The sequence below is a fragment of the Zosterops lateralis genome (assembly GCF_965231275.1).
Source record: "Zosterops lateralis genome assembly, chromosome: 1".
Lineage (NCBI taxonomy): Eukaryota > Metazoa > Chordata > Aves > Passeriformes > Zosteropidae > Zosterops > Zosterops lateralis.
Window position 1 is genome coordinate 58,603,566 of NC_139762.1, and position 20,013 is coordinate 58,623,578.

At 42.9% G+C, this 20,013-nt stretch overlaps 1 protein-coding gene across 2 annotated transcripts in view; it reads left to right on the plus strand.

The window, feature by feature from the left end:
- Positions 1–19,783, plus strand: part of SLC66A2 (solute carrier family 66 member 2) — a 64,036-nt gene extending 44,253 nt beyond the window's left edge. For both annotated transcript variants that reach the window (XM_083882432.1, XM_083882431.1), the window contains one exon: positions 16,990–19,783. In XM_083882432.1, the coding sequence (XP_083738558.1) occupies positions 16,990–17,197 (208 nt within the window). In that variant the 3' untranslated portion in view covers positions 17,198–19,783. The remainder of the gene's footprint in view (positions 1–16,989) is intronic.
- The last annotated feature ends 230 nt before the right edge of the window (positions 19,784–20,013 follow it).

Consider the following 20,013-nt stretch of genomic DNA (forward strand, 5'->3'; position numbering starts at 1 on the left):
AGTAGCAGTCATTTCCCAATAAACAAACTTGGAGACAGGGGCCATGAGAGAGCTAAATGGGAGAGATGGCTGCAGTGACAGCCAGGATACCCTTTAGGAGTCTGTTGTGGAAAGGGTCCTGTCATCTTACCTGTGTATTTCCATTTGCTACTGCCTGAAAAGTCCCTTACAGAAAACGTCCTTTGTATCTGAGGTAAATGTCCAGAGGGCATCTGCAGCTTAGAGAGTTAGTTTATTGTAATAGAGTATGTCTGGAGTGAAGGAATCACAGTTACGTGCTTTGTAGCGCTCCTGAGAATGAGTCTGCTGGTTCCTTGATATTTCTCTTCTGCTGGATAGAGCTCCTCATGTCTTATTTTTAAATTTTTGTTTTTCTCTTCCTTTCTCATTTTCCTTCTTTTTGTAGGATTATTACTACTAGGTCTTGTAGCTTCCTCCTCTGTTCTGACAGAGTGGAGAGCAAAGGAGAAGTTGGAAGGAAATGGCAATAACAAAAGTAGGAGATCCATGCTTGAGTAACGGCTTTTGTGGAGTAGTATGTCCTTGTGGGCTCATGATTGATGGGTAGAATTTTTCCTATAATTAAGTAAACAACAAAGCTGATCAAAGCAACAGAAATCTTCATCATGTTCTCTTTGGTAATTCACCTGATTACTTTTGGAATGAGTACTGTATGGAAGCTTGGAGCTCTGTTTAATTACTTTTGAATAGTTACAAAGCTAAATAGTGCAGTAGTATAATATAAATTATGGTACTAAACTTGACAGAAGTGCTTTATAATGAATTGTGTTAATACATATCAAAGAAATATTCACTTAATCTCTATTCTTTTCAAGAACTAAACTAGTTCTGTTAGGTGACCTAGTAAAAGAGTAATTTAATTACTTTAATTGTTGGGGTGGATTAGAATTATAAGTGATTATGTTAGAAAAAGGACAAAAACTGCTTCAAAGTTAAAGAGCTTTAGGTATTTGAGAAAAAAGGCACTATGACATTAAAAGGTTGTTCATCACTTGTAAATTTTCTTTATATTATGTGGTAAGATATTTCAAGATTTGATACCCAAAACACCTCTCCTCTGTCACCTGTTAGGAGTCAAGAGCTGCTGAATGCTACAGTTAGGATCTGGTGCTCCTTGTATTATTAACTGCTTTTGTTTGGGGACAAAAGAAATACAGACAGAAACTTTGTAATTTATCTTTTTGTCTCCACTCCTTCTAGGATAGTTGCCTCCCAGTCACTTTCTAATAAATGCATTTGTGAGAAAAGGTGGTGTTCAACAGGGGCAGGGGAAAGGGCAGGAAGGTTGGCTCTGGATCTGGCAGCAGCAGCACTGCTGCCCACAGAGCTCAGTGCATTGGGAGAATCACTTCCTTGTGTGGACAACAGCTTTTGTGGAGTTCCTGTAGGGGGGCAGTGCGTGCTTTTATGCAGGTGTGGGGAGAGCTTCTGAGGGGAGGCACAGCTGTTATTGTGCTCTCCTCATAATCCCATCTGGCCTCCCTCCACCAGAGGAGGAGGGATGGAGGGTGTTCCTCTGTAGGGTCTGTGACCAAGTTGTAAGTGTGTGGTCCTACCCAAGGACCATGTTAACCTTGGGACTGCACAAGGGTTGATTTGCTCCAGGACAGGATTGCGTTCCTGTCTGCCGCCCTGCTGCAGAAAAAAATAACTGCCCTTTCACTGAAAGTTTTTTGCAAAGGCTTCTCAAAATCACCTGGTAGTAACCCTTTTTGACTGCCAGCTGCTGCTCAAACCCCATGGAGAAGCAGTTTCTTTTCAGTCAGAGCTGCTGCATGGCACAATTTTCCCAGGTCCAAGAAAGAGGTCTGGCAGCAGGACAGAGCTGGGCTGCTTGTCTTGAAATCTCAGAAGCCACAGTCCATTGGATACCCACCAGTTGTTAGCTTGGAAACACATGGCAGCATTTGGGTTCAATAATGCAAGGTCTTTTTGCAGCAGTAGTTGAGGTCCTGATACGCGCTGTTGTCTCTTCCCTGGCTGCACCCTGGGCACGGGATGGCCCTTGCTGTGGCTGGCTCAGGGCTGCACGTGCAGCTGCAGGGTCAGAAGGACACAACCAGGGAAAATCTGTGTTGTCCATCTGCAAACAGTTTCCCAGGTCTGTCCTCTTGCCCACGGACAGCTATCAGTGTGGTTGGAAGGAACCTTCTTTCTGCACGACTTTGATTGTTGTGTTTGGCTGACACTGGGTCGGGGGTGCAGAATTTCACTGCCTGGAGACAGCCAACACAATCAGTGACTGTGCTTATGTGTTGATAGGAGACTGTCTTGAGAAATCTAGTCTGAAAAAGCTGAATGAGGATAATCCCAGGATTTCATTCAATCGGGTTATTGTTCTATGAAAGAAAAATATTAATTTAGTCCCTCCTGTGGCAGTGTTGGGTCAGTCACAGTGATTATTCTGTTTTAAAAACTACAGATCACTGAAGGAGAAACTATTGGCATTTATTGTCTCAGAAGCTGCTGGAGTCAAGAGCTGCAAATTATAAGAAGCTTTTTCATTCAGAAATGTTTTCTAAGGTGTGCTACAGCTGTGAGCTAGTTACAAGCAAGTGTTTATCTGAAATGTATCCAGTGAAATGAGTGTGGTATAAAGAGGTATGAAAGAAATAAATTCTATTAAATTATTCTAATATATATATATATTTAATATTTATTTACTTTTCTCCTCTGTAGATATATTTAAAATACTACAAGACAGTATTTCTTAGACAGATAAATTTTATTGTTGGTTGTTTTTATTGAATACTGCTCTATAGCTTTTTCCTTTATGAGACATGCAGCTCTTTATATCATTTCTCAGGAGAAACTTTTGACCTCTGAGAACAGTGTTTGTCCCAGAGAGAAATCCTGGGCTTATTCAAATTCTGCAAAGATTAATGAAAGCTGCTATATTTTTTCTGCCTGTATTGTATTAACCAGTTGCTGTGATGAACAGATGTAGAAGGCTTTATTCTGGACTGGCTAACCAATGCCTGGCCACCTTCTTTAGTGAGATTTTAGATTTTAGGAGATTGGGCAAGTGCTTTAAAAATGCTACTCCTGGGGTTTCTTGGGATTTTTTAGACTGAAGGATTTTTTATTTGTGAATAAGTAAAACAGCTTCAGTGGCTTACTTCCTTTGGAGTAACTTTTGAGTTACTTCCTTTATGCTATTTAAAAGAAAAGAAAACCCTGTGCTGGAGAGAGGTAGCGAGAGTTGTGGATGTTTCTGTTCAGATACCAACTATATATTGACTTCTTCAGAATAAATCTAATTCCATTAAAAAAGAGGCAATTCACATTTGTTATGGTGACTTTGTTACATATCTGTGCTTTTTTTGTATAGGCTCAGTAAAGGAATAAGAGAAATCAACTGGAAAAGAACTTTAAAAGTGCTAAAAAGAAGGGAAGTTCAAAAAGAGTGATGCAGGCAATGGCCATATTGAATGTTATGTTTGGGGGTTTTTTCTCTTCAACTCTTGTTTCTCACTGTGAGAAATTGCATGGATGAGAGCAAAATTAAAGAAATAGGACTAGGGATGATGGATGCCTGTGTGAAATATTTCCTTTCCTGAGTATGTGACATACACAAAGCAGACACTGTCCAGTACAGTGAAGACCTGAATTACGAGTAGATTGTGTCCACTCCAGAACTAACACCAAGGAAGATGCTGAATAGAGAAAGAACTGTTTCCCACAGGCTTTGGCATTGTACCCTCCAGCTGCTGATTAAGCAGTGTCTTCTGTTGTTCTTAAAATAGCAGCTGCTTTATATATTAAACAGACAGAACAGTGAACACAGAAGAGGGATATGGGAGGTGAGGCCATTTAGTTCAAACAAACAAAAACACCCCAATATAGTTTTGTGGATTCAAATCACCTGACCCAACTAAGAAGCGAGTTTTCATGGCATAAAGCATTGTGCAGGCAATCATAGGGACTAAGTTATGAAAGAGAAAGTAGTTCTCAAGCAACTACTCAAGGGACCTAAAAGTGAAATCTGGGACCCTGGCGAATAGAGAAATCAAAGTCTTAAGCATAAGCCAGAATTACATTGGATAAATGTAAAATTATTAGCTCTACTTAGAAGTGGTTTGTACGTAGAGTTGTATAGCTCATTCCTTAGTTTTGCTGCCTTTCCTATTTCACTAAGTTAATCAGAGCTGCCACTGTGCTTACAAATTGCCTATTTTAAACTATACATAAAATTTACTGTGGTACTCTACAGTATTCTATTCTTATATTCTTTTGTCTTCCTAAATGTGCTTCTTTACTCTGATCCTCTGTTTTCTTTGTGGGTCTACAACAATTGTTGTCATTGCTTCTGTGGCTCCAGCCAGCATTCGTAGTTTTCTGGGGAAGTTTTACTTGTTTGATTGTTTTGCTTTGCTGACATTACCTCTTCTGCTCCTGGCACTGATCAGCTGGTTGCTGTTGTCCTTTATCATGGCTTTTATGTGAAATATTCCAAGGTTTTTAGTTTCTGGACTTTGCATACACATCCAGATTTCCATAATAGTCAGTGAACAATTTTCATGACTGGATGGACAAGGTTTTTGTACAACTGTAAGGCTTACTACAAACAGCTTGTTTTCTCTCTTAACCTTTTCATTTGTAGCTCTAATAGGCAACAGAAACATCAGATTCCCTTCCTGAATCTGCCTGTTTTAAGACTAAGAGATTAAAGAGAGTAGTCTGTAGTTCTCAGAAGATTTGTAATTTCTTCTCCCTTGAAAGTGTAACTACGTAAGGAAAATAAAGAGGCTTGGTCTCAGTGCACTCAGGATGAGGCAGAATCCTGTTGGCATGTGAACAGATGGACTGAAACTATTTTGTTCTGATCCTAGGAATTAAATGGATTCTCTCTTCTTCTCCAGACCCTCTTTTCACTTGGAGCAGACCTGTGATTGATGCCCCAGGTTCAAGGCCTGCACTTTTTGCTTGACTCTCTGCAGATCTGTGGCCTGTGGATTGCTGTGCTGGGTCAGCACTGCAGTCACCTCTGTGCTCTGCCTGCTGTGTCTCCCCAGAGCTATTCTCTCAAGACCTGCAGCAGCACAGTATGAGGCTCCAGAGACAGTTCTTTGTGCCCTGTACACTCAACACATCTGAGAATTTCAGGAAGTGAAGAAGGGACAGGTGGAAAAATCCAGGAGGGAGACCTTTTTTCCATCAGCCTCACAGCATTTCTGACAGCATGAGCAGCAGTATCCACTCCCCTTAAGCATCTCTAAGGTTGGACCACAGTGTGGACTGCTAAAGTTCTTGCACATATTGAACCTCTCTCTCATCTCTCTTCCCCTGCCACCTCATCTCCTCAGTTCAAAAAGTAAATTCAAAGCAAATTACTTCAAACCAAAAGCATTCATCTTTTACAAATAGTTCAAGGCTTCTGCACAGTAATAGGAGTAAAGCCCTGCTGGCATATTTAATGAGTGCTCTCTCGGTAGGTGCTTTTCTCTGTGCCCTGAGAATTTGAATTACAAGAGAAAATTTATTGTACTTCTATTACAAAACCATTCCATTAAGTTTAGGTGCTCCATCTTCCTTGGGCAAGGAAGTGTCATGCAAGGTATTTTGCATAGATAAGGTCAGGTCAAGGCACAAAAAGGTGGGAATTGAGCCTGTCATGAAGACACCTGAGAGATCAAAGTTTTCTAAAAATGTTGTCTTCCTCTGTTACCTAACAAATTTGGGAACAAAAGTGCCTCAGTTCTTGACATTCCAGCACCTGTATTGTTTTGTTAGAGTTAACCACAGCCAATTGTATAAGTGGGTTAAGTTACCTCCTCATGTGATTACAGAACTGTGTCCCTCAGTGCAGTAGGACGGAGTGGGATTAGAAATATGAGATGCGAGTAAACTGAGATTTGAGTTTGAAGAAATGTTGGTTGAGATGCAAGGATGCAAACAGCCATAATGCTAGTACTGACTGTGATGAAGATCTGTAAAGTCAGCAGAGTGGTGAGTAATTGAAGTAGTTAACAAATGAACCAGAACAGGAGAAAAATGAGATCAAAGAACCTTAGCTCAGGAAGTGACTTTGCAAGGGTGGTCCAGAAAGACCGTTAAGAAGAGCTGGGTAGAGAAAGGGAGCTGGGCAGATTCAAACGGGTTGGCTGCAGAGATTTTCTGCTTCAGCTTTGACCTGTAATGGTGCTTTTGGTCCCCTGCTCCTCAGACACAGAGGGACAAACAAACAGAAGAAGAGTGGGAAGTGCAGAGACTGACATACTGAATGATGTGCCAAAAACTGAGATGGGGAGGAAGTGCTCGTAGTATTCTGGAGTGGAATGTAGAAAGAAAAAAAATCTTGGTATCAGAAAAACCTGTTTCAACAAGGCTGAAAGGTAGGGTTTTAATTTGTTCTGGGGAGGATGGCTAGGAATGATACATCACATTGTAAGGGAATTACATGCCTAGCCAGATGTCCTGGCATTGTCAGGCAAGCTTTCAGGATAGTTGTGGAAGACTTGCTCTGTCAGATACTAAGTCTTGTATTAGAGAATTCCTAAAACAGAATTCATAGTGTACAATGCAGTCAATGGCAAGAGTTTGGGAAGATAGGCTAGGGGATGTCTATCCTTGTTGAACTGCAAAAACCCTACTTGGGCTGAAATTTTAAGATTTGTTTCATGCTACTGTGTGTGGGATGTAATCATGATGCTTTTATTTCCTCCCTGCAGCATTCAGTTCTGCCTACAGCATGGCTTCAAAGCTCTGCAGCCACTGTGGGTCAGTGGCAATGTGGGAAGTGGCTCAGAAAGGGTTGGTTTGTGGTGGCACCTGCTGACAAAGCACAGCCTTCTCACTGGGCTTTGCTTTGAGAAGCAGCAGAGGTGTATGGTGTGTCAGTGTCACCAGTGACTTCACTTCTGCACCTCTGTGTGCACGTGAGCATGTGGAGGGAAAGAGAGAAACCTGATTTCAGAGGAAGAATTAGGTGGTGACATACCTTTATATAGAGCTTACAAGGTGTCATTTCATAGAATCAGTAACGTTGGAAGAAACCTCTAAGATTACTGAGTCCAGCCATTGACCTAACACTGTCAGGTCTGCCATTATTTCCTCCCAGTGCTAAGGTGTTTTAGAGGAGAATGCAAGCTTTGTTCTTGGAAATATCTGTAATTTCTTTCCAGACAGTAATCTGGACTTTGTCCCTGAGTGATGACTCTTTATTTTACCCACTTGCATGTTAGGGGTTTTAATTTCCCAGTGTTTTCCTAGAATGTGAGAAGCATTTTCACTAGCTGAAGAATGTGATTATTCAAGAAAAGTAATGGCTGCAACATCATTAGATTTTGTCCTTGTGGACGCTGGCTTTGAAGACAAGTGAACTCCAGTGATCTAGAACAACGAAAGCACTAGATTGACCAAAGAGGTAATTGTAGTTACGGAAGAAGAATACCAGAAGTGTGGTCAAGCAATGTACTTGTTACCATATGAAGATGAAGGGAAAAGGTGCTCAAATTGCCTCAAGTTGGATGAAGAGTCTGATGATCTCTTGGTTGTCTAGGGCAGGAAGAAAGGCAGATTTAAAAGCATTGCTTTGAGCTTTGGAATACATAGCTGTGCTGAAGCAAACCTCTGTTCCCTCATGTTTTTTTATTACCTTTCAAATTGAATTTGTCCCAAGTTATTTAGAACTAGAGCAGGGAATAAACTGAATGGTGCTGCTCAGGTACATTATGTTGGGACATTACTTCTTGGCATTGGCCTTGCAGGAAATAGCAGTGATGTCCTTCCTGGCAGTGGGCAGGCTGCAACTACTGGGATGTGGCAGGCCAACTCACCCTGCAGGGAAGCAAGCCGTGGGAAGGAATGCTGCTTCCTGGGATTTGTTTCCCCGTGCCCTTGCGTGGCAGCAGATCCTTTTATCACCCACCTTTCAGTGCATGATGTGGGGCCCCAGGGTGGGCTATGCCAAGTGGCTGGAGAGAAGATGGGCAGCAGGAGAGCATCTAGAGCAGCATGAACCAGCAGCTGTGCCTGCAGCTCCACCAATTGCAATGCCATGAGTGGGAGGTGAGAGACAGGGAAGCAGGGACAGATCCTGGAGAACAACTTCACGAGTGAGATGTTGAAGGATGGTGTAATTTAGGTGTGCTCTGCACCATTCTCATTACATTGACAGTACCATGTGTGTTGGCAGCTGACTGCAGTTATTGAGAGAGGTGGAGGATGTGATTTTCTACCCTGGCACCAGAGGAAATATGGTCCCTGCCATGGCAGCAGGTCTGCAGCTTCCCCATTCACCAGCAGCAGAAACAGAGCCTGTCTGATCTGTGTTCATACCACATGTCTAAGCAGACCTGAGCTTTGCAGTCTGTCTGGAATGCATCTGTGTCTCCTGCAGAAAGGGCACTGGTGTGAATTGTGGCTCAAATCTCTCATCTGATCCACAGAAGTGATTTATTTTCACATCTGTTTCACAGACCTTGGGGGTTTTTGTGCTGTTTAAGATCTGCTGCCCTTCTTTCTGCTGTACAAGTTGTAAAGTACTAGAAGTACTTTGTACCTGTTAAGGGTTACCGTTTTCTGGATGCCTACAGACGGAGCTTCAGGTAGAGTTGCTTGGCATAGTTGGAGGCCATATTAGTGATCCTGGACTATCTACTGGCCCTGTGTGGCATGTCTTGTAGTTTCCCCTTCACTATCCTTTCACAGATATGTTCTAGTAAATACTGGCTTTTGGGTAGATATGCTGCATGGGATAAAAATGCCTGACACTGCCATTCTTGGGACTTTAGAGAACAGATATTCATGAGGAAAAAAATTGACAAATACCTATTTACCCTATTTTTCTGTGAAACTTTTTTGTTTAGCTGCATCTTTTTGGGTTTATTTGCCTGATGGTGTTTCAGAGTGAAATCTTGCATTTCATCTTTCCTCATTGATGAGTACAGTCCCTGAAAATCACAGGAACTTTAAGAAAATTTGCTCTTGGATTACAGCCAACAGTGGTATCCATTGCTTGTGGATATGGCTTTAACTCAACTGCTTCAGCTTGGTTACAGAGGTCCAAAATAAATGCTGGCTCTCTCTTGCTGCATGCTCCTCTTAACTCCTGTTAGTGTTCTGGGGCTGGACAAATGTCTTTCTCTGGAGATGGTCAGTGCAGCTCCAGCCTCAGAAGAATTGTTGAGAAGTGAGGTAAGGCACCCACACCAAGCAGGGCACGTAGGATTCGTGAACAGTTTCATGCTTGGATTCCCAGCTGGCTGTGCAATATTTAAAACAAGATCTTTGCTTGTTCACACAGAAGGACCTGTCTTAGGGTATGCACACTTAGTTTCCATGTTTTCAAACTTCAGACACTTTGGATATTTGATCTGTGTGTTTTCTTTTTCTTCTTTTCCTTTTAATAGTTTTTGGCAGGCTAAGCAATTTGGTTAGCATGAGGAGGACTCCTTTTTTTGTTAAGCCATATGGCATTTTGCTAGAAACAAATTCTCTATTTATTAACTTTTGTTTGTTTTGTGCAGTATTAAAAATAACATGGCATTTGTATTTCTTGTTTTCTGGTCTGTGTTTCACTGCTGCAGGCAGGCCAGCCTCTGATTGAAGTGCAGTGTTAGGAATGCTTGCTTTCTTTTCTAAGTAGACTATTTTGGAGCTGCAAATGGGAGCTGAAAGTTTTCCAAAGTCAGGATGTTACAACTGAATCTGCTTTCTCTTCCAGACATTCCTGTGCAAATGGCTTGTGGGAGGTAGCAGCTTAAAAGGTTGCCGGAGAGATTCCTTCTGTACCTTCTTCCTCACTTCCCAAAACCAAATGCAGTGTTGAAGATATTCACTGACAGGCTGCTGCTGTGTGGACTTTATTCCTGAACTAAATATTATATTGTCAGCTTTTAAATTATTTTATTCTGCTTTTGTATCCCATCATTCAAAGATTTGTCACTATGTTTTAACATGTATGAAAGTCAAGTACTAATATATGAAGAAATGGCTGAAACTGTGGCAGTCTAATCAGATTTTCTGATTTGGCTAAACCTATGTTTAGCCAAAGATGTGGGGAAGTTGGCCATGATGTGAGGCCGTGATGTGTGGAATTTGTGGACAATGTCCACTGATTCTTGAACAAAGAGTCCATGCTAATTCTCTTTTTTATGTAGGTAAAGGTCAATAAATTATATTCTTTTTTTCTCTTATCAAACATAACTTAGATGTTTTGAGTTCATCCAGTGCTTGAGCACAGTTAGCCCTAAGTTTTTTGACTGTAGCAGGGTGTAATTACATCAGGGCAGCACATACCTCCTGTTGCTATTTGCGCTGCAATGTCTGCTCAAACCCCTACAGGATTTTTCAATGGAAGTCACTGTCTAATGTCTGCTTCTCTCAGTGTCTTCCAGTGTGCAGGGTATTTTTGGGTTTGTGTGTTAAGCTACAAACATGCAGAGTCATAACATCAGTGTGAGAAAATCTGCAGTGCAAACAGGAAGCAAGGACTGCTGTGTGTTTTTCCTTCTGCATGTGTTGTGCTCAGTCCCAGCCTGTGTTCTGCAAACTGTTGCTCCTCAGCCCTGCTGCTGTTTGGATGGAGGGTTGCAACAGTCTTAAGACAGACTGGTTCACCAGGGAAGTGGAAGAGAGGGCTTCACATCTCATTCTTTCACAAGATCCTTCTTTTTGGTAGCTTTTGTTCTTTCAGATGAAGGAAGAAGAAAGGTGTAATGATCCACAAGTGACTGATGTTGAACAGAGTGTGCAAAGACTCTGAGCGAAAATCAGAGACTTGAGACTGTTGCAGCCAGGTTTTGCACAGAAGGAAGGAAGATGCTGAAAAACTTTGATTAGAATGGTATTAGTCCTGGATAAGGTAGATTGAATCTGAATATCTGGCAGATATAATTGTTTTGCAAACTACTCAGCCTCTAGTATAGTTCCACATAAAAAACCAACAGAATATGGTTTTGGATTTTCTTTTTTTTTTTTTTCTCGTTTGAATGTAGCTCTTTCTACATCTAAATGATTCCAGAAATAATTCTATAAAAATTAAGGTTTGTTGGCTGACTGCCTATGCCATGTTAATGACAGCTGTTTTTTACCTCTTCTTGCTGTCACTTCATGATTAATATACAACATACAGGGAATCAGAATGAAGCTAGTTATTCTGTGAGAAAAGTAAATGCTGTTTTCCAGCATGTAATTAATTTATTTAGCAAATGAAGACCGGTGCAGCTTGTTTATGAAATCTGCTATCAGTGGTAGAGAACAGCAGCACTGTAGGGCATTTTCATACTACCATATTAAAACCCATCATTTAGCAACCCACCCCTAGTCTAGTGTCTGATCAGAAGGGCTGGTGTCTCTCTGCAAATTAGTTCCAGCAGCAGAATAAATAAGTGCTCTTTCAGATTATAGAAACAGTGGAAAAAATATCAGCTTTTCCTGTTTATGGTCATTTGCAATTTACAGAGACTTGGCACTGGCTGTTACTACATTAACAACTCCTTCCATCGAGCTCAGCTGTGAGGAAGGTGCTTGCTTTTTAGGAGGTTTGTTGTCATGGGATACTGCAGTGCTGATGTACATTACTGGGAAGTGCTATTTTTACCACAAATCTGCCTCAGCCTCTGGCAATACCAGCTATTTGAACGCTGTTCCTGCCTCTCCAGTTGGCATCTCTGTTGTCACACAGACAAATGCTGCCATTTGTTTATTTCTGCATCCCCAGGTTGCTCTCTGGCACTGGTCACCCCTAACCTGCTTGCTTAGATGTGCTAAGAGCACTTGTGCAGTCCTCCTAGAGCGTATCCTCTGTATTGACAAGGTGAGCATTTCCTGCCTTCTGCATCTCCCCAGCTTAGCTTTGGCTATTTTGGGAAAGAAACATTTACTCCTCAGTCCTGCTTTGCTTTGTGGCCAATGCTGCACAGAACAGCTTGGTGTGTGTGACTTTGCAGAGAGCAGGAAGATGGAGTGTGAAGTTGGTCTTTGTGAGATAGTCTGGGAAGTTTTTGCTGTGTGCAGTCTTTGTGCCATGCTTTCCAGTCTCAGGCAGTGTTGATGGTGGGCCCTGACTGCCTGTTGTAGCAAAGCCTCATCTGCATTAGCAATGCAGCGTTTTCTTTTGCAGTGTGAAGCCAAGGATCAGACTCTGGTGCACCAGAGTGTGTGACCTACCAGCCCACAACACCTGGCACATGGCAAAGGTGCAGATCCATGGGCTGAGGTTGGTTGGATGAATCACCAAGACCAAATGCCAGGTCCTGCACTTGGGTTGCAACAAACCCAAGCTACAGGATTGAGAAAGAGTGGCTGGAGAGTCCTCAGTGAAAAAGGACCTGGGGGTGCTGGTTGACATCCACCAGAATATGGAGATATTTAAAACACGTTGGGGCGTGGTTTAAAGGCAGACTTGGCATTGTTGGGTGAGTTTAGGTTAATGGTTGAACTCGGTGATCTTAGAGATCTTCTCCAACCTAATGATTCTATGATTCATTCAGCAAATACAAGGTTACAATAGAGCAGTGGAGCAGGGGCTTAGGTATGCTCTCTCCTTTTTGTTCTTTCTTCTCCACAACCAGTTGAAAATTTCAATTTCTTCTGGGCAATAAGTCTTCCCTTTTTCACAGACACTGCTCTTTTCTCCACCAGGTCAGGTAAGGGGCAGCTATATGCCCAAGCTAGAATGGTGTCTTTCTCGTCTACCCCAAAAATTAGAACAGATGTAAGAATTACCTCTCTTCCCCAGGTGACTGGGTAAAGTTGAGAAGCTGCAGGCAAAAACTGGTTTTTCTGTGCAATGTGGCATCCTAAAGTGACACAGTAGCTGGAAGGTATGAGAACAGTGATAATGTATCCATGCCATCCATCCCTCATAGTCATACAAGCACCGCTGCATCATTCAAGTGACCTCTGCATATGCAGCAAGGACAGAGCAATTGCAAATCCCAAATCGGGGGGAGGACCATTACTATTGCACCGCGAATCTGGAAATTAGGACTCGACAGAAGCTTCATCCAGCCTGTCTCAGGCCTGTGATGTGGTAGTGGGGACAGGGCCAGCTCTGTTTCCCCCGAGGTGCCACACAGACACTCGACAGGTTTCTTAGCAAGCTGAAATTTTGAGGCTGTGTGTGCAAATGGGTGCTGGTTGAGATGGGACAGAGCCAAACAGCACTTGTAGCTTTTCCCCTTTCTGGAGTGGGCACTGAAGGAGTGAGACATACACAGACTTGGAGAGCGTACTGGGGGAATTGAAGTGGTGAGATGAGAATCCTGGGCCAGCACAAACCTCTTTGCTCTTTCCTTAGCTTTACCCTCATGGTGGATTGATGTTGGCTGATGCCAGGTGCTCACCATGCCACTCATACTGCTCCTGCTCCTTGGCTGGACAGGGGGAGAGAAAAATACAGCAAGAGGCTCATGTGTTGAGATAAGGACAGGGAGATCACTCACCAGTTACCATTACAGGCAAAACAGATTCCACTCAAGGAAATTAATTTAATTTATTGCCAATCAAAATCAGACTACAATAATGAGAAATAAACCCAAATCTTAAAACAGCTTCCCCAGACCTCTCCCTTTTTCCCAAGCTCAATTTTATTTTATCTTCCCTACATTCCTCCCATAAATGGCACAGAGGGACAGGAAATGGGGGTTGCAGTCAGTTCATCACATATTGTTTTTGCTGCTCTGTCCTCTTCATGCTCTTTCTCCATTTGGGGTTCCTCCCAGGGAGGCAGTGCTTCATGAACTTCTTCAGTGTGGGTCCTTCCCATGGTATGCAGTTCCTTCATGAACTCCATGGTATGGAGTGCTTCATGAACTGCTCCAGTGTGGGTTCTTTCCATGTGTCCTTTCCATGGGGTGCAGTCCTTCAGGAATGGATTGCTCCATCATGGGTCTTCCCAGAGGTCACAAGTCCCGACAGAAAGCTGCTCCAGCAGCAGCTTTGGGCCACACTCACATGTTCTCACATCCTCTCACCTGGCTGCTGTGTAGTGCAGCAGTTTTTTTCCCCCATTCATGAATACGTTATCCCAGAGGTGCTACCACTGCCATTGATGGGCTCAGCCTTTGCCAGTGGCAGGTCCATCTTGAAGCCAGCTGGCATTGGCTGTCTTGGACTTAGGGGAAGCTTCTGGCAGCTTCTCACAGAAGTCACTTTGTAGTCTGCCTCCCTGGCTCCTGCTACCAAAACCTTGCCACACAAACTGTCTACCCCAAATTCAGGTCATTTTCAAGGACTTGTGTACCATGTTTCCAGTTCTCTTCTGTTCCTGTCATTCTCTGTCCTGTTCAGTCTCTTTTTTTCTATCCTTTCTCATCTGACCAACCTCTTGGCTCCTCTGCTCTCTCCTTTGCTTTCTTCTGTGGCCCTTCATTGCATTTTCTCACGTCTTACATGACCCTGTCCCCATTTCCTTGCTAAGCTCTTTGTGATTACTCCATGCACATTTTGGTCTCTGCTGGACGTGCTCCTTTTGTCCAGTCCCAGCCTCTCTTCTGGGAGGGCATCCAGCACTCCCACAGTCACTACTTTGCATCAGTACTACTCTTTGCACTGAGAACCTCGGTGCAGCTGCAGGACCGAGTGTTGTGGGATGTCAAATGTTTTCTGTATTTTCTTTTCATTGTATCTTGGTGATTTGCAGATTTTCTTGGATGCTTTGTCCAAGCTACTGGACAGAGGAGGATGTATTTTTTTTTTTGGTACACAGACAGACCAGTGGCATTAGCTCTTTAAACTACCTGTAGCATTTTTTAAGATCATTTTTGTCAAGGACAAGTTGAGATTTTTGTGTGGGGGGGTTCTCATGTCCAAGTGAGAACTCCAGGCATGATGATGATGTCCTTCAGTGTCAGATATATGAACTGAATTGTAGGCTCTAGAACGTGCAGAGGCTGTCAGAACACGCACCAAGTTTTCCAACCAGTATTGCAAGACGGTTGAGTTCACAGGTGTCTTCTTAGCAAAACACAGACTTGCTTTGGCAAACTTGGCACAGCATGTGACACAGCTAGAGGCGTGCTTGGCTCCTGTGGTGCTGCTGAGCTGCAGGTGTCCTTAAGTTTTCCCTCAATGATTGATTATTCTTTCTTTGAGGGGGTTAACTCTTCAGTAGGCTTTACATCTTCTGACTCTGTATCTTCTCCACAACTGCACTGCACTGTAAGGTCACTTAAAAAACCCAACTGGCTTTCTCCATTGGGAATGAGTGGCAAATATCCTTTGTATTAAGGATATTTGTTAAATTCCCATTCAACTATCTCATGGTATCCCTGAACTTGCCCTTCTGTCAACAGTGAGCAGTTAGCTTGATTGGCCTGGCTGAGCATGTGCTTTTAGTGAGAGTGCCTAGCCATGCCAGGACAGATTCACAATTAAATTGTGATCGGTTGCCCAGCAAATACTAATACTCTTAAAATCAAAGAAGAAATATTGACTGCCAGCAAGCAAGGTGCCAGTTTTATTACCCTCAGAGTTTATTGTTCTCCTAATTAAAATCTCAATCAATTCCGACCACCACCTGCATCCATAAACATCCTGTAAGTGTGTTGTAAGGTGACTTGGTGTGACTGGGAACGTTCACAGGACAAATGATGCAGGCTGTTTGCACCAAGCACAAATGACGTGTAGAGTTCAGCAGTTGTTTTCTTTCTCTGATTATTTATTTACATTTTTAGAATGAACCTTGGATGGGGAATGACTACTCATTCAACCCTGTATCCTTGCTTGCAGTTCCACACAGATTCTGTGGGCAGTCCTTATTTGTACACCTGTTTGGTGCTCTGGGCACCAAACTCTGAGCACCTGAGTTACAAAAGTCTCCCATTTCCATAGTGTGATGAGGCTGTACAAAACTGATGTCCTTGCCCACCCTTCCCGTGTGGGGAAAGAGTGGGCTGCAGCATTTGGCTTGCAAATGGCATTGTGCACCTGTGCCCAAAACACAAATCCTGTGAGCTCCTGCCTGAGTGTTTGAAAAATGAACATTTAAGTCCTGCCCTGCTGCATAGGCCTGACTGTGTGTGATGAATTGGAGTCTGTGCTGGCAAAATGTAAATTGCTTGTAATTATGACAAATCATGTGCAGTGCTCATACTGTGAACTACAAAGCTTTTGTCCACTGCTGCTTATCCAGCTGCTTAAAAAGTTCTCCTGATAAAGTGCATGAAGCTCAGAAAAAGCCTTTCAGGTTTGATTGTTCACATTTTGTTGAGGACACTGAAAATAATTTGGTCTGTTTGAAGAACTTGCTTCTATTCCCCAGAGTTTCTCCTGATGTGGGGGAGCAGGAGCTGGACTACAGGACAGGGAATGTTCAGCAGAAGAGCAAGATGAAAGCAAGTTTGGTTATTAAAAGGAACTTTGAGCATTGCTCTTAGATCTGTGTCCTTGATAAAAATCCCTAGTGCTGTTTATCCTTCCAGTAACAGCTGCAGGCATGCAATTTCTCCTCTTTCTGTATTACTGGACAATCTGTCTGTCTGCTTTTTGGTTATGCATTTTCTGCAGTAAGGAGTGGTCTCTTCTATCTATTTTGTTTGTTTCAGGAGTCGCTGAAAGTATATATGCATGAGAGAGCAATCTGTATGTTACTTCACCTTGCATGAGCACAGAATGGCATGCACAAGAAGTAACTGCTGGGATGAACTGCTGTTCTTTTCCATGCTGTTCTTTTCCATGTACTCTTTTACTTCAGTTTATGGTCAATGCTGTCAGCATGTGGCATGTTTACAGAGCACCACTGAGTCAAATATCCTAGCTGGATATTTTAACATATTGGGTGCCTTCATAGCCTCAGAGATAAGAGTGTTGCAGTTTGTGGAGCAGAGAATTTGATTCTCGCTTCCAAGTACAGTGCTGCCTTGTCTTGGCTAGGCACACTGTCTCCCCCTGTCAAGGGGAGTCCCAACCCACTGTTAGGTATAAATCCTGACTGCAGTAGGTGGGATCCTCTGGCACAGCAGTTCTAATCCAAAGCCAAGTTCTTCTCAGTAAAACACTTCCTCTTTTTCTGTCTTTTAGCATCAAGATGGTGCTGATGTGGAGCAGTGGGGACACGTTCAAGACTGTTTACTTCATCCTGAATCAGGCCCCTTTCCAGTTCTCCATCTGTGGGCTCCTGCAGGTATTTGTGGACATCGCTATCCTGTTGCAGGTTTACTTGTACAGCCACTACCCTCAGAAGCCCGTGTCCCACACTGCACACCCAGCCAGCACCAAGGCCCTATAAGGAACCTGGCTGAGCAGGTTGCAGGTCAGCAGAGTCTTCAGGCATCTCTTCTTCCACTTGTAAATACTCCTGTGTTGCCAAGTTGAAAGCAGAAATAAGAACAAGGATGGAAAATATGGCTGCACATCCAGCTTGGGAAGTTCTGTGTTAAAAAACTTGCTCTGTTTTCCGACTTAGCTGTACAGAATTGTTTCTTGGTGGGGGGAGGGGCACTTTATTTTTGCATACCTACCTATGAGCCTTATTAATTCACAGATGTTTGTACATTTAATCACAAGGGCTGGATGGTTTGTGTTTTTAATGCTATTTAAAAATGTTACACCACAGAAATTATAGGATATTTTGTCTGAAACTTCTACCTGTTTATATAATATAATAATTGTATTATATAAATATAATACAATTTGTCTGTATATTGGCGGGAAGTTTGTGGCATATACTAGCGTTCAGTATCTCCACGATGGAGGAAGAAGTAATGAAGAGCAAATCCAGGAGCTGGAGCTTTCTCTCTAAGGGTGTCTAGTGAGAGAAGGTGGGGATGGGAGGCCCTGCAAAGAGGTGAGCAGCCAGAAATGAGCCAGCCACAGATGCTCTAAAGGTAAAGAGTGAGCAAGTGTTCATCCTCGCTGCAGGAGGACACATGGAGGAGATGATGGAGGGGGTCTGATGGTGCTGGAGTCATGTGTAGAGCTGGCACAACCAGTCAAGCATCCAGGCAAAAGGAGGAGCCAGCAGGAGGCTGCAGGGAACTTATGTAGTCGTGCTTTGAAGCTATGGGGTGTGGGAATAGCCTGCCCTGCATTTGGGGGGTAGCACTGCCCCTGCAGCTGTGCACAGGACAGAGCTGGGCTGCAGGGTGTCTTTCCAAAACCAAGGGGCCAGCAGATGGGTGTTGTCAGTATTGCCAGGTAAGTATTTCTAGACAGTGATTGAGCCACAAAGATAGAAGCAGGTCCACTTTCATTAGTTCAGAAATGAAAAAGTGAGAGACAAAGCTGTATCCCCTGGAGTAGGACCAGCATCTGACAGCTTGATTTGTTGAGGCTGAGATTTGTGTTCATGTCGTTCAATGCCAAACAAGAACCAGGTTATGTTTTGGGGTGTTTCCTGCATTGGCCCAACTAGGAAGGAGTCCATGTTTTCCTTTTACTGTGAACTTTTAGGCTCTTAAAGAAGAGATTCACCTTTTCTAGAAGAATCAGCAGCCTGTACTGCAAGGGACTGAGAGAGCTGAAAGAGCAGGGTTTATGTAGATATTGTCTCTAAAGGCTGTTAGCCAGCATAGGTCACCGTGCTCTCTCTGTGATGTGCAGCTGCTGGTGGTGTGGACCCGTGGGGGCTGTGACCACACCCCTGGGCTCCTGTTGTGGTTGCCCTGGGTGATGGGAGGAGGCTGTAGCAAGGCCCTTGGTCCCAGGAACAGCTGTGCCCATGCTGCTTCCTTCATGAGGCTTCCTCCCTCTGCTGGGTGAGTCCCGTCTGGCCACAGGCAAGGTGTTCAACAGATTCTTCAGAATAATTCTTTCTCTTAAGAATAGCCCAAGAGTTTATGTTTTCTTAGCAGCGGCAGCAAGTCTGAGGTTTGATAACTTCAATATGTAAGTCAGATACTTCCCCTACTGCGCTTTCTTTGGGAACCTCACGATTTGAGTCTGCACTGCCTTCATTGGTGGCAAACTGTCCAGTGGAGGGGAATCACACTGTGCCCAAGGCACTGACTCCATGCTCTTTGTTCGATACCATACTCTCCTAGGCCTGAAGTGACCTTACAAAGACAATGTACTCAGCATGGCAGACTATGAATGTTTTGTTCTTCTCTTTTCTGCAGTGTTCTGGTTGTGTTACAAGAACCTCTGGGCTTTTGTCTATTTTAATTGAAAACTTAACAACTGGCTTCTCTGGTATGCTGCTTTAATGAGGATTGTATTTCTACTGTTTGAAAAAAAAAAACCACTTTCTCGTGTGTTTTAATGGTCTGAAGGGTTTTTTTAATAACTTGTAATGGCAAGATTTTTGTATTTGGTGGTCTTTTTCTAATATTCTGCAAAACAGGGATGTAAGAAATTAATGGTTCATAAGAAACATACTTTTGTATGTTGCAGCTTCACCTGGGAGTGCACACTTTTGGCCACCTCTTTGGCTTTAAACTATAGATATTACTGAGGATAAAACAATTTCTGCTTTTTCCTTTTGGGATTCTTCCTTGGGTGGATTCTTGAGTTTGTCATTGGTACCTAAATCAGCGAGCTCTGCAGACCAGTCTTATTTGCACCAGAGCAGCAAATGCTGGATGAGAAGCCAGTGGAACCATGTCCAAGTCATCTTCTGTATGTGGCATTTAGCAAGTAGGACTCTTGGCCAGGAACTCTAGAACTTCTTGCAAGGTACTTTAGGGACAAAGTGTTACAGAACTTTTGTTTTGTTCTCTAATTGTCAGGAAGTATCTGTTTCAATGATCACCTCAGAGAATAAGAAATCTCTTACTTTAAATACATCTCTTTGAATGTATGGCACATTTCATGGACTTTATTTTTTTCTGTCAGTTGCAATGGTTTTTTAAAATAAAAATTACCTATTATATATAAATTGCAGTGTTGCTTTGTTTTGTTCAGGTACAAAATGTATGCTTCTTAACTCTTACTATAAATCATCTTGTCAGGAGCATTGTTGATATGAATAACTAGTGTGGTTTTTCCTTCTGATGAGTGAATAAGCACAAGGCATAAATTGTCCTGAAGTGATGATGCACAGCAGGGATTCTGGATTTCTGTCTCCTGCTCTTCCATACATACCAGGGTAAACTTAACCATTGAGAG